Below are 13,879 nucleotides of genomic sequence, written 5' to 3'. Positions count from 1 at the left end.
ATACTTTGCTTTTTTTTAAGATCTGATATGTATGAAACAATGTAAATATTTAGCAATTGTATTTAGTAGTTTTTATCTGTGTGCTTCCTGGATACTCTCTTGTGCTCCATATTTTGCCTGATGAAGTGGGCTAGATCCGTGAAAAGCTTTTCAAAATAGCAAATTGCTAAGTATAATTTTTATTTAAAGTGGACCCGAACTCTTGCACAGCACACAATGAAAAGTCTTTATTCCACATATAGTTGGTAAAGAGATTCACTTCTCTCTGTTTTGTATATGTTTGGTCTTGTGTCTACTTACAACTACTCTACGACCTCTATGTAGTTTAAGTATATGAGAGCACAGGAAGAGAGAAAGGAAAATGGAGCAAATGTTGAAATTGAAAGTCAGATATAGTTGACTTAAACAGCCTTTTTTATGTCTATTAAGACATATTGCAGTTTAATCTAATTAGTGCACTTATTGAATTATCTCATTAGCCTACTGAAGCATTCCCATTATTAAATTATCCCAAATATGTCAAAGTATGTAAGCGTTAGATTTTACAAGCATTTTACTGTTGCAGATGAATTGTGAAAAATCTTTGAATTTATTAAAGTTTAAATGATTGAAATAACTGAGAAATAAATTTGTTTTATCTAATTTATTTGTGAAGAGGGCCTATAACATCTATTCAAATTGCAAGGCGATAATGAAGACTCATGCAGAAATTATTGTTAATTTGTATAAAGAAGTATAACTTCATTTGTAAAAATTACAGTAATTCTCATTTAATCACTGTACAGTATTTACTTGCCTACCTTATTTTTTTAAGGATAACAATGTAAGTATGATACTGTATATAACAGTAAATTCTCTGATGTCATTTTAAATATCTTGTTGTCTTCCTTATTATAGTTTATCTGAGGGGTTTGGCCAAATGTGATGAAGAGGAAATGAACAGTGCTCAGTCGAGAATTTTTTTTTTCTACAACGCAAACAGGATAGCTAACCTATGCTTCAGGCCCTCCAATGTCTTGAACTGTTGAATTGTTATGTTGTGAACTGACATAGTTATGGATGTTCCTGCTCTATGATGAAGATAGAACCAGTGGAATATAGACAGGGGTGAAAGAGATCTCAAATTGTGACTGGGCTCCCTAAAGTTTTGTTTCAAGCGCTGATTGTTTATTAGTAATGATTACAGCCATAATCATTAAAAAAATGTAGCCTGCTTCACACTCTGTAGCCCATATGTAATTCATTTTCTCCTGCGTTTTCTCATAGAGATCAATGTACCACCTTATCAATAAAATGCCCTTTAAACCACCGGCAAGCTTTTTAGTACTTTTTCAATTACAATTTGCTTAATATTTTAAAGAGAAGAATTGATCTCCTAGGAAAATGCTCAGGAGAAAAAAATTATTGATTTAGGGACAGAATTTGTAAAGTTGAAAGTATCCTAGGAGATACAAGGCTGTTATTAACCACTTGAGGACCGTGATGTTATACCCCCCTAGTGACCAGGCCATTTTTTACTAAATAGGCCACTGCAGCTTTAAGGGCTCGCTGCAGGGCCGCACAACTCAGCACACATGAGATTCGCCCCCCCCCTTTTCTCCCCACCAACAGAGCTTTCTGCTGGTGGGGTCTGATCGATCCCCCAATGTTTATTTATTTTTTATATCAATAATTATCTCTTTATTTTTTTAATCAATTTTGTCTTTTTTTTTTATCCATCCCTCCCACAGCCAGCCAATTATAGCGATCAGCTGTCATAGGCTTCAGCCTATGACAGTGGATGGCTGTCTTGCCACCCAGGGAGACAGCCATGTCACATGGCTGTCCCCAGTACAGCGCTGCCTTAGATTGCAGTGCTGTACATAGTTATTAGACGGTGGTTTCACCGTCTAACAGTCTCTGAGCAGCGATCCTCGCTGGAAGACTGAAGGCAGAGCAGAGCTCCGCCTTCTAAGCAGAGATGTTTGTGCATCGGCGCACGCGCTCTACTGCAATCCCTATAGAAAACCATTCATGCCAATTGGAGTGGAGTGGTCCTGGGGCTGACGCTGATTTAAAAAGTACTGACACAGAGGAGTGATCCTTTCTCCATCTTAGCAATTCCGCTCTATAATAACAACAAGCAAATGTAGGAGGTGCCCAAGTGACAATCAGCAGTACTATGGTAATATGTAATATGCAAATAAGGTGGGTGTCAGCGTATATACGAAACACAAATTTTATTTCACCACAATGGTCCATCATCTGTTCTGTAATAGTTCACTTTTTTCAGAACACTTGCTATTATACATTTCACTTGGATGTTAAAAGTTGCAATAAGTAAAACATTTTTCAGCTGTGGGTCTTTATTGAAGGCTACAAAGCAACAAAATGTATTGTTAAGTGATGGATGGATGGATGGATGGATGGATGGATGGATGGATGGATGGATGGATGGATGGATGGATAGATAGATAGATAGATAGATAGATAGATAGATAGATAAATAGATAGATAGAGATTTAGATACACGCTAGCGCACACACACACACACACACACACACACACACACTACACACACACACACACACTACACACACACACACACACACACACACGCGCACGCACACACACACACACACTACACACACTACACACACTACACACACTCACACACTACACACACTCACACACTACACACACACACATACTGCACACACACATTTTTTTTTCAATAGAGGTTAACATTCATGGATTTGGTTTTCCCTCATTTAACATGGATGAGCTCTTAAGATCATGGTAAATAATAAAAAAATACCTTCTTTGCTATGTTTTTGCTTCTGGCAAGATGATTGCTAAAGGTGTCTGTTAGTATATTTTAGCTTTGAGCTTAAACACGTCAGATTTACTGCTGTTGTGGTTTGGAGGCTTGACAGCAGCAAGCATCACACAACTAAGCTCAAAGCTGAGTAAAGCTAGGAGCAATGTCAAGGAGAAGGAAGAGAAAAATATCCCAACATTCATATTATCATCATGGATTAATATTTTTCTGCTGTTTTTTCACAGTGTTTTGCATCATTATTCACTGAATAATTCATGTTACTAACTATACCTCAAATCACCATTCACAGTTCACAGTCCAATATCTCTAGCGTAGTTATACTATTATATTCCTACTCAGCTTAAATCCAGGGAGTCCAGTTAACCTACCATAAATTTGGGATGTTAGAGTGCTCAGTAGAAATCCATGGAAGCATGGAAAAACATACAAACTCCATGCCGATAATGTCCTGGCTAGGGCGCAGACCTTGGCCTCTAATGCTGCACAGCGAGCATGCTAGCTATTAGCCTGTATTATGCCCTAAACAGAGGGGCTATGATTTATTACTTTCTGGATCTCCAATTTCCAAGAGAAATTTTATCCCATTTACATCACTCCTGTAGGTATAGAGTGCCTAACTACAGTAGTCCAACTTTAAAATATGAACAACAAAAAAAACGTAAGTGACTGATTAGATGTGAAATATGTTAAATGGGTGCTGCTGATTTTTATATCTTAATAGCTGCTGGAGCATGCTATGCTGCACGGGGCAGGAGTGTGTGCAGCATTCATCTAGACGTCATGCACAACATCCCTCCACACACACTAGCTATTCTGCCACAAGTGTGCCATCCAGCCACACATGTGAGCCATCAAACAGCACTTGGATGCTGTTACTTTAACAAAAGGGAAGTAAAAGAGCTAAGAAAATGAGACACTTCTTGAGGAGGCTTGGATGTGTAATGGTAAGTGTACTATTTCTCCAAATCCAATGGATAGCAACATACCGTCTATCTACCTGGTAGATCTCTAAAGCTCAGCAGACCTAAACCCCAAATGTTTCTTAAAAAATGTAGGTCATGCAGACTAACACCTGTATGTGGCTGACAGCTGCAAATTAGGCTACCAAGTAGGCTACTGGCATAGAACTGTCTTTTTAAAACATACATTTCTGAACAAATGCATTGATCATGTTAAAACATTTAAATTTGATAACATAAGGGATGCTTACCTTCTTTAATGTAATGATTCCTTCTTGGGTTATATTGTCAGTGCTTATGCTAAATACATCAAAATCACCCCTGTCTTCAATAGAGTAAACAATTTCTGCATTTTTTCCAGTATCAACATCATCAGCCAAAACCACTCCAACAATTTCCCCTATGGATGCTGATTCTATGATTGACATGTCATATGTCTCTGCAAAAATAAAGGAATTTCCAGTGTGGTCAGACAAACATTAGGGCTTTAAGCAGTGATACCATTACTAGTATATAGTTAACATTTTTAAAGTATATGATTTTCTATGTGCACGGATCGCTCCCACACCACTGTCCTCCACTGCCCGCAGCTCCAGTACGAGAGATAAGTAGAGAGTGCACTTCCTTTTGGCTGGATGGTGTAATGGTTAAGGGCTCTGCCTCTGACACAGGAGACCAGGGTTTGAATCTCGGCTCTGCCTGTTCAGTAAGCCAGCACCTATTCAGTAGGAGACCTTAGGCAAGTCTCCCTAACACTGCTACTGCCTATAGAGCGCGTCCTAGTGGCTGCACCTCTGGTGCTTTGAGTCCGCCAGGAGAAAAGCGCGATATAAATGTTATTTGTCTTGTCTTTTGCGCAGACTGGCGGTGACTGGAGGAATTTACGGGACCCTTTACCGGAGCTGCAAGCAGTGGAGGGTGGTGGCATGGAAGCGATCCGTGCACATGGGGCTGAAGGAAGCCCCAGGTATGTATAAACCTTTTTTTATTTTTTCATCTCTGTTACACTTTAAGCACTTGTAAAGAAGTAACTCAACCTATTTAAGTATAGCTTGAATGAACGCATAGGAGTGAAGGCGGACATAAGAGGCACTTCACCAAATAAACATACTCTGAATAATGCCAGAATAGATATGGTCCTGAGAGTGGGTATCGCACAAATCTGTTTTAGACAGTATGAAAAACGTTTAAGGCTTATGTGTTATAAAGGTGTCCTTTAATCATATAGTCTTGATTGTCCAATCTTACTATAGGCACAGAGGTCCTGGCACCCTAGACTTCGCTCTCCATAAACCTATAAACAACAACCAAACTGCACCACAAGTGTGCTGGTTATCCCAGATGCCACTTCTTCCTTAATTCCTTTGACGTTCATAGATAGCTACAGGTGCCACTTAGCATTGGGTAGCCAGAAGAACCCTCAATATTAAGTAGCTATAACTACCTCCAAGTATTAGGTAGCTAGAGGTGCCCCTGACTAAAGAGAGATCTCGTCAGTGGAATGCCAAGAGCCGGTGAGTAACCTTCCATTTACCCTTTGCTCAGGACTCTGCATACAGAAGGAGGGAGGGAGGCACTAAGTGAAGGGAGTGAGTTGCCTTTCCATCATCAGACACTGGAGTCAGATGCCTCCAGTGCCTTATGGTAAATCCAGCCCTAATGTCTATGTGATATGAGGGACTACCTACAGAAGCTGTTCAAAGTGTATTTATCAGTTCACCCTTCTACTACGTAGATTTGGTATGATTTGGAATCAAGATTGTACCATTGATGGGCACATTAAAGGTGCCCATACACTCGTCAGATTAGCAAAAGATAGATCATCAGACAGATTTCTTATCTATCTGATGTGTTTTAGGAACATTTTTTACTAGGATAGAATTCTAATAGATTTCAGTTTGAAATCTATTGAAAATCGATCTGATGGCATTTTTTTGCCATCAGATGTCCATTAGGGCCAATGCAAAATGATAAGCAATCTCAACAGACCGACCTAGATTTTCCACCCTGCTAGTTCGATGGAAATCCATCGAAATCGATCGAAATCGGCCGTCGATCGGCCTATCGGCCAACCGATTTGCAATTGACCATTCGATCGGCCAGAAAATCGGCTGAGTGTATGGGCCCCTTATGTCTAAGAGAATGAGTTATTATTATTATTTTTGATTTATATAGTATACAGAATATACAATACAACACTTGATACAAGACAAGAGGGCATAGCAGCTAATATAGTGAACAAATTAACTACATGATTTTACAAAAGGTAAAACATGTGTAATGGGTATGTAAACATATTACACAGCATTGTGAGACAAAAGGGGAAGAGAGCCCTGGCCAAAAGGCCTTACAGTCTAAACATGTAAGGTATAGGACAGTAGATAAAGGGCTGTGTGTGGAGTGGTAGATATGGTGGTTAGTGACCAAGGTCCAAGGTAGGAGAGTATGCTTGCCTGAAGAGGTGAGTTTTCAGATTGTGCCTAAAAAAGTAAGTGTGGGTGAGTGGCGGATGTGTTGAGGGAGAGTGTTCTTAAAGAATACCAAAGCAAGCTGTCACATAAGTAAATGCCCATCTCTTATGAAAGCCGGAATTATTTGACTCTAAACCAACGTACATGTACTAGAGCAGTTCTATTACACCTGGTGAATGTAAGCAAGTAAAGCTTCAGCTCCCTAGAATGTGGTTTAAGAGGCACAGATAGTGGCTGATAGACAGAAATACAGCTTTTCGGCAGATTAACCTTAATTTGCACATCCGTCTTGTATTTGATTTTAGATCAAAGAAGATTTCAAGTGTTAATGGAAATTTACCATCTGTTTTTGACCTTTTTATGTACTTAAATAATGAGGTCCTCTCTCCTACATCTAATCTTATAAGCAACGTGAAGGCCCATACTAGTGTGGTTTAAACTGTTTGGAGTACTAAAGTTAGCTGTCATTGGAAGTACAAGATTCTTCTTTTTAGACTGCAATATCATTATATTTAATAGCTGAACTGTAATACTGTAACATTTTATAACAGGACTTCCGTGAACTATGAATTGTAGACTCTTGGTTCTCACCCCTACCAAATAATAATAATTATAACAATCAGGTTGCAGACTCAAGAATCAAAAGCAAATGTTTCATACTCAGTATGGAGTGAAAATAATGTCAAATATTTACTTGCTTATGTGATGTAAATTCCCCAGTGAATCATCTTGCTGTATATGTTTATAGTGCAAGGTCTATGTACATGCATGCATGGAAAAACCTCATTTTTACAGAGAAATACTATAAAATCGAGAAACACTACAAATTGTGTTGATATACAGTATTTAAGTTCCTTATTAATAAAAAAATTGGCGAGTCTCCTGTGGATATAAGAGTCACCAATGAAGTTTTACATAGCATTCAGTTGTGCATTGACTTGTATATTAATCATTTATGTAGCAAAGTAACATACAATCTTACCCTTGAAAAAAAAAAAAAAAAAGAGGATTGTGTTTCTCAAGGTGCATTAAAAGGGCTTTTACAGTGGACCTATTATTAACATTTGAAGATAGCTTATGTCAATGGTTCCTGTGATTGTAACAACACTAGGTTCATCTAAAAGGAGACCAGGAGCCCAACGGTGCAGAATTGTGTAAAATTCAGGAAAGCAAATTGATAAGGATGTATATACTCACAAACGTGGATTGCAAATCCTTGCAACCACCGTCAGAGCAGGCGGGAAATTAACAGTTTTCCAGGTCTGTGACAGGAACTGGGTGGTCGCACTCCGGAAGTTCTTTAGGACAACAAAAAACTATGACCTCTAAAATCGGTATGACAAGACACTTAAAACAGAGGTGGAGGCGCTCAATGCATAAAAGATAGGCTAATAAATTGTTAACCTTATAAACAGAGAGGTAATCTTACCTCTCTTGAAGAATTTGGACCAGTTTATTGAAAAAGGTCTTTTATTCGAGCACATAAAATTGACAACGCGTTTCGCGGGTGCTTACCCGCTTCATTAGGTCAGTGAAAAAAACAGGTGCCTTAACTGCTATGGTTGTGTAGCAAGCATGAGCGCCTCTGCGACAAACGCGCTGTCAATTTTATGATGTATAGTGCACGCACCCGCTCGCATCATCGGGAGATTACTGCGCAGGCACAGTACAAAGTTTTCTTGTACTGCGCCTGTGCAGTAAGCTCCCGATGACGCGCGGGTTAGCGAGCATGCGTGCGGCCACGGCCATGCAGCCGCAGTCTTACTAGGATCGCAATTACACCAGTACCGACGGTGGGGAACGGAGGAGTGTTAGAGGACGTCGTGTGACATTTCAGCTGCAGGGGGCTGTTAGAAGCCCCAGGTAAGTGTCTGTTTTTATTTTCTAACACCTCCCCCCCACCCCCCCAAACACACACACACACACAGAACCCCTTTAAAACTGAAAAAAATTAAAGTAGTCTGATTGATATATGAAAAGTAAAGTAGGAAAGTAAGGGAAGAAATGACCCTAATAATTATTGTTATTATGTGTGAACGAAAGCAAGTAAGCAATCTAAAGACATTTGACTGATTAATAATAACAAATTCAATTAACTTCCCTCAACTTTCAAACATTTGGTCCAGACTGACCTGCAAAATGTACGTGTTTTTAATCATAACATAAGTTAAATCACCCTTTTTTTACTTACTTAGTTGAAATTTTGGTGCATTATCATTTATATCAGACACATTAATGGTTACGGATGCAGTGGCTGAAAGTGCACCCAGATTACCAATCATATCCTGGACCAGTACTATGATGTGATACTGATCTTTGGTTTCTCTGTCAATCTGTGAAGCAACCCGGATGATTCCTTAAAAAAGTACAACACAGAGAAATAAAGTTCAATTTAGAAAATGTATGAACTGACATAGTGGCTAAGTAACAGACCCTAAACAAGCATGCAGATCAGACCTTTCTGACAAAAATATGACAAGATTAGTTGTGATTAGTGTGATTCAGACACTACTGATTCCAGAATGATTAGTAGGATGCCTGGGGACTGGTATTGTTTAAAGGGAAATAAATATGGCAGCCTCCATAAACCTATCACTTCAGGTCAGTGGCGTTCCTACTGTAGTGCGCAGGGGGGCGTGGCGCACCGGGTGACAGACTGCTAGGGGGGTGTCGCCACGACCCCCCACAGCAGCAGAGCAGGAGGGGGGAAGCAGCGCTAGAAGGAGGGGCAGTGGCGGCAGCGGTGGGGAGGGGGAAAATATGCCCCCCTCCCTCACCTGGGACCCCTCCTTCTGCCTCTCTACCCCTCCATAGAGTTGCGGTGGCAAGTGCGGGCTCGGCGGCGGGGAGACATGCACAGAATTACTCACCACTTCCGCGTTCCAAGCACCGGCAGCGTCATGTCGTCACAGATCTCCGCCTTCAAAGCCGCCCACTGTGCTTCCTGATTAGCGGAAGCACAGTGGGCAGCATTAAAGGCGGAGATCTGTGACGACATGACGCTGTTGGCGCTTGGAACATGGCGTGGTGAGTAATTCTGCGCAAGTCTTCCCGCCGCCGAGCCCGCAATTGCCACCGCTACTCTATGGAGGGGTAGAGAGGCAGAAGGAGGGGTCCCAGGTGAGGGAGGGGGGGATAATTCCCCCCTCCCCACCGCTGCCGCCACTGCCCCTACTTCTAGCGCTGCTTCCCCCTCCTGGGGCATCTATACTGGGGGCAACTATACCAGCTATACTGGGGGCAGCTATACTGGGGGAAGCTATACTGGGGGCAACTATTCTGGGGGCAACTAAACTAGCTATACTGGGGCAACTATACTAGGGGCAACTAAACTAGCTATACTGGGGGCAACTATACCAGCTATACTGGGGGCAGCTATACTGGGGGCAACTATACTGGGGCAGCTATACTAGCTATACTGGGGGCAGCTATACTAGCTATACTGGGGCAACTAAACTAGCTATACTGGGGGCAACTAACTAGCTATACTGGGGGGCAGCTATACCAGGCCAGCTATACTGGGGGCAACTATACCAGCTATACTGGGGGCAACTAAACTAGCTATACTAGGGGGCAACTAAACTAGCTATACTGGGGGCAGCTATACTAGCTATACTGGGGGCAACTAAACTAGCTATACTGGGGGCAACTAACTAGCTATACTGGGGGGCAGCTATACCAGGCCAGCTATACTGGGGGCAACTATACCAGCTATACTGGGGGCAACTAAACTAGCTATACTGGGGGGCAACTAAACTAGCTATACTGGGGGCAGCTATACTAGCTATACTGGGGGTAACTATACTAGCTATACTGGGGGCAACTATACTAGCTATACTTGGGGCAACTAAGCTAGCTATACTGGGGGCAACTATACTAACTTCATTAGGGCAACTAGTTTCACTGGGGGCAACTATACTAGCTTCACTGGGGGCAGCTATACTGGGGGAAACTACTAGCTATACTGGGGGCAACTATACTAGCTATACTGGGGCAACTATACTAGCTAATACTTTAAAGGATACCACAACCGAATGGTTGTGGTAAAATTGATTGTCGCACTGTGTAGGGGGTGATGAGCGCATACCTGCATTTCCTCCCGCCCCCCTCCGTCTGCCGCCGTTCATACTTTATACACTCCGGTGTGTGGCGACTTGCTTGACCTCTGCCCCGGACATACTGTGCCCTGTGTGCGCAGTATGTCCTACCCCCTTCGCTTCTGGCCGGCGCATAGTGCCAGGCTCAGAAGCACGCTGTCCCCTTTTTGCTGCGTGTGCGCTCCATTACACCGAGGTTGTGGTATCCTTTAAATTACAGTTAGCTCCGCCCTCATCTGGTCATGACCACGCCCATTTTTGCTGCAAAGCACGCCGCAGGTTGTGGCCACGCCCATTTTTTTAGGGGGGTGTCTTTTAATTCCCAGCACCGGGTGCCAAATGCCCTAGGTACGCCACTGCTTCAGGTTCCCTTTAAAGCAAATCTGAAGTGAAAATGAACTTATGAGATAATGAATAGTACGTGCATATTGACAATTAATAGAACATTAGTAGCAAAGAAAAGAGTCTCATATTTTTGTTTCCAGTTATATAGCTTTCGTAATAACGTTGTGTAACGATCCGCTCAGCTGCCTGCGCAGGCAGGCAGCCTTTTGATCATTATTCAGGTCTGCATGCTGCAGGACTCTGGAAAGAAGACCTTCTGTCAGTTTTGCAGCTTGTGCTTGCTGAGGAATTTGCATACGTTGTCATGCAAATTGCCTGGCCACATTCATTGGAGGCGTGTACTATAAGTACTATGTGTGTCCCACAATGCTTCGCTGCTCATAGAGGTTTGTTCCTGCTGGACTCACCTGGAGTGTCAGCCACTGCTATCTTAGTATAGTTAATTCTTGGGGAGTGCTCCTTGCATTCCTAGTTAGTGCAGTCAGTTTGCGTATAATTTGTACTGCCTATTCTGTCCTGTCACCAGCGGCGGTTGATAGCGAATCGCTCTGTCTTGTTTGGATCGCACTAGCCTCTAGCGGTAGCGGCTGTGGATCCTTCTGATCTAGTTCCTGGAGTGTAAGCTGGAGCAGCGGCTGCTACCAGCTACCTCATCTGATCTGTCTTGTTTAGATCGCACTAGCCGCTAGCGTTAGCGGCTGTGGATCTTTCTGATCTGTGTTCCTGCTTGGATCACACTTGCTCTGGCGGAAGAGCGGTGGATCCTTTCTGCCTAGTTCGTGTTTCTCGTTTGTCTGTCTTGTCTGATACGGGCGCTTGCTGTAGGCTCGATGAGGTAACCGTTAAGCAAGCGTTCACGTTCTTTGTTTTGTGTTTGTCTGTTGATGGTTAGTTAGGCTTGCTTGTCTCTATTGTGCTTATCACGTGGAGACCGCGCATAACCGCGTGCACTGTTGCGAATGAGTGCGGTGTTCGCGGTTAGCTAGCGTTTATTATTTTCCGTATCTTCTCATTGTATGATTTGCTGTGCCTTTGCTATCCTCGTATTCTGTTCTGATCTACCTTGTGTCACTTCTGGCAATCGCCGTTCTTGGCGGTTGCGTTTCTGTTTCGCACCTGCTGTTGTGTGTGCGCGGTCGCGGGGTGGCGACTAGATTGGCGCACACACATACAACCTGTCCCTTTGCTCGTTCTCATTCGCAATCGCTTCTCTTGTGATTGCGTTCTGCGCTTCGTACAATTCCTGTCTGGCATTTGTGGAGGTACAGAGGATTGGTTCCTCTGCACTCCCCAGCGCCATCTGCCGACAGGAATTTCCCTCTACTGGTGCTTACACCAAAAGCTGGGTTCTAGTATCTTGACACGCTTGTGGAGGACCTCCGCAGTGTCAGCGCACATCTTTGTGCGCTGAACACGGAGATATCCCACAATTGTTACATTATGAGCAGCCCAACCCAAAACCCCAGTGTAGAGGGAATTTCTGATTTGTACGATTTTGCTGAGTATGGTTCCTGTGTCTTTAAGAGTTTCAAAATATTAAATTCAGAGACGAAAGAGGATTTTCTCTCTGAATGCGTAAAATTTTGTCTGAATTCTACTTTTCAAATTACTGATCCGTCCACGTCTGCTCTCCACTTAGCTTATGTGCTTTTGAAAGACGATCTGTTTGTATGGGCTCATGAAATCTTGCAAGACAATTCTTGGAATGATAATCTGTATCAGTTTCTTACATTTACATTCTCCTACTGGTTTGAGTTGCCTTGCTTGCCACCTGCCCTGTATGAATGTGTAGTTGCTAATGAGTCAGCTGCTCTACCTACTTCATGCAAAACCATTCAGTTTGAAAATGAATGCAGTAACTATTCCCCTGTGTCTAAACAGCAGCCACCTAAAGCAGCAAGGACTAAAAGCAGGAAAAAAAGGAAGACTTCTCAGCTGAAAAATCTGTTGCCCATAGCAACTACAAATAAAAAAATTGTTTCTGTAAAGTCTGAAATTTCTCAGTCTCAGGTTTCATTACCCCAAGACACGGCATTTGTGGATCCTTTGATAGGCAGAATTATTTTCTATATTAAAGGAGTAAGAAAGTCTTTGCATGTTCCTGACCCCAACCCTTATGAGGGTTTCTTGGAAACCGAGTTGTTTGAACCCCCAATTGCTCCATGGGATATTGGAGCATTAATTGAGGAGTTCGAGATTGATTGGAAGGCGTTTTGCGATTTTTACATCGCAAAAAGCGCAGAGATTCTTTATGCTTGTCTTGATTCGGTGTACGCTTTGATTGACTCTGATGAGTGTGACGAATGTTTTGTGAATCCGGTGACTTATGTGTGGCAGACGATTTTGGATGAATTGCACACACACCAATCAATTGACTTCAATAAAGAGACATCGTTATCGGATGATTGTTCCTGCCTTTTTGGGGTAAAGCATGTGAGTCTAGATATTGCGCGACCTGACATGAATGGGTGCACTACTGTGGTTGATTCTTGTGCGAATCTTGAAAGATTCTCTCCTGATTGCGTGAAGTTTGAATCTATGCGATGTAATGCCTGTTTCTCAGATGTTCCTGCAGATTGTGATCAACATGAATGTGCCAGTTTTCTCAAAGATATGTGGGATCCCTTGTCATCTAAGAACAGATCTTTAAGATCTTCCATCTATGATCCTGCTATGGGAAAAATTCCTAAACTATGCAGCATCAAAAGTGAAATTAATATGCCTAATAAAGTCTATTCTGTTGATGTCGCTATTTCTTCTGCAGATGAGTCTCTGTCTCACCCTGTTCACACCTGTAAGGGCCCGTTGCCTGGGGACAATTGCTCCAGTGTTTCGACCCTAGATGCCTTGCAGTCTGCTCCGCAGATCGCGGAGATTTGCGCTATGGAAGCGTCAGTTTCACAACCTAAAGCGATCTTGGATTCGCAGGTTTTGCGTTCTGGCTCCTCGGATTTGACATTGTTAGCCGAATCTAAGAGTGAGACAGCGCTTCGGTTTTGCGAATCTGACTCTGAAACATCCTTGCTGGGTCCAGAGAAAGTTTCTCTGAGCCTGCCCTGTACCATGAATAACAATATGATGTCCAATCACACTGACATTTGTGAGTCCCTTTCTTGTTTGGAGGAAAGTGCTGATTCTGCACCCTGTACTCTGGATGAGTTAAGATGGCCTTGTTTAGAGTCTCCT

The 13,879-nt window shown here is 42.4% G+C and overlaps 1 protein-coding gene across 1 annotated transcript in view; it reads right to left on the bottom strand.

The window, feature by feature from the left end:
* Window positions 1–13,879, bottom strand: part of LOC137518794 (cadherin-19-like) — a 154,542-nt gene that overhangs the window by 58,122 nt on the left and 82,541 nt on the right. Inside the window, exons 5-6 of the mRNA XM_068237111.1 lie at window positions 8,443–8,607; window positions 4,032–4,219 (exon numbers count right to left, since the gene is read on the bottom strand). Of these exons, the coding sequence (XP_068093212.1) occupies window positions 4,032–4,219; window positions 8,443–8,607 (353 nt within the window). The remainder of the gene's footprint in view (window positions 1–4,031; window positions 4,220–8,442; window positions 8,608–13,879) is intronic.

This window comes from Hyperolius riggenbachi, chromosome 5 (assembly GCF_040937935.1).
Source record: "Hyperolius riggenbachi isolate aHypRig1 chromosome 5, aHypRig1.pri, whole genome shotgun sequence".
Taxonomy (NCBI): Eukaryota; Metazoa; Chordata; class Amphibia; order Anura; family Hyperoliidae; genus Hyperolius; species Hyperolius riggenbachi.
Note: the sequence above shows the minus strand (reverse complement) of the source record. Positions and strands in the feature narration are given on the sequence as shown.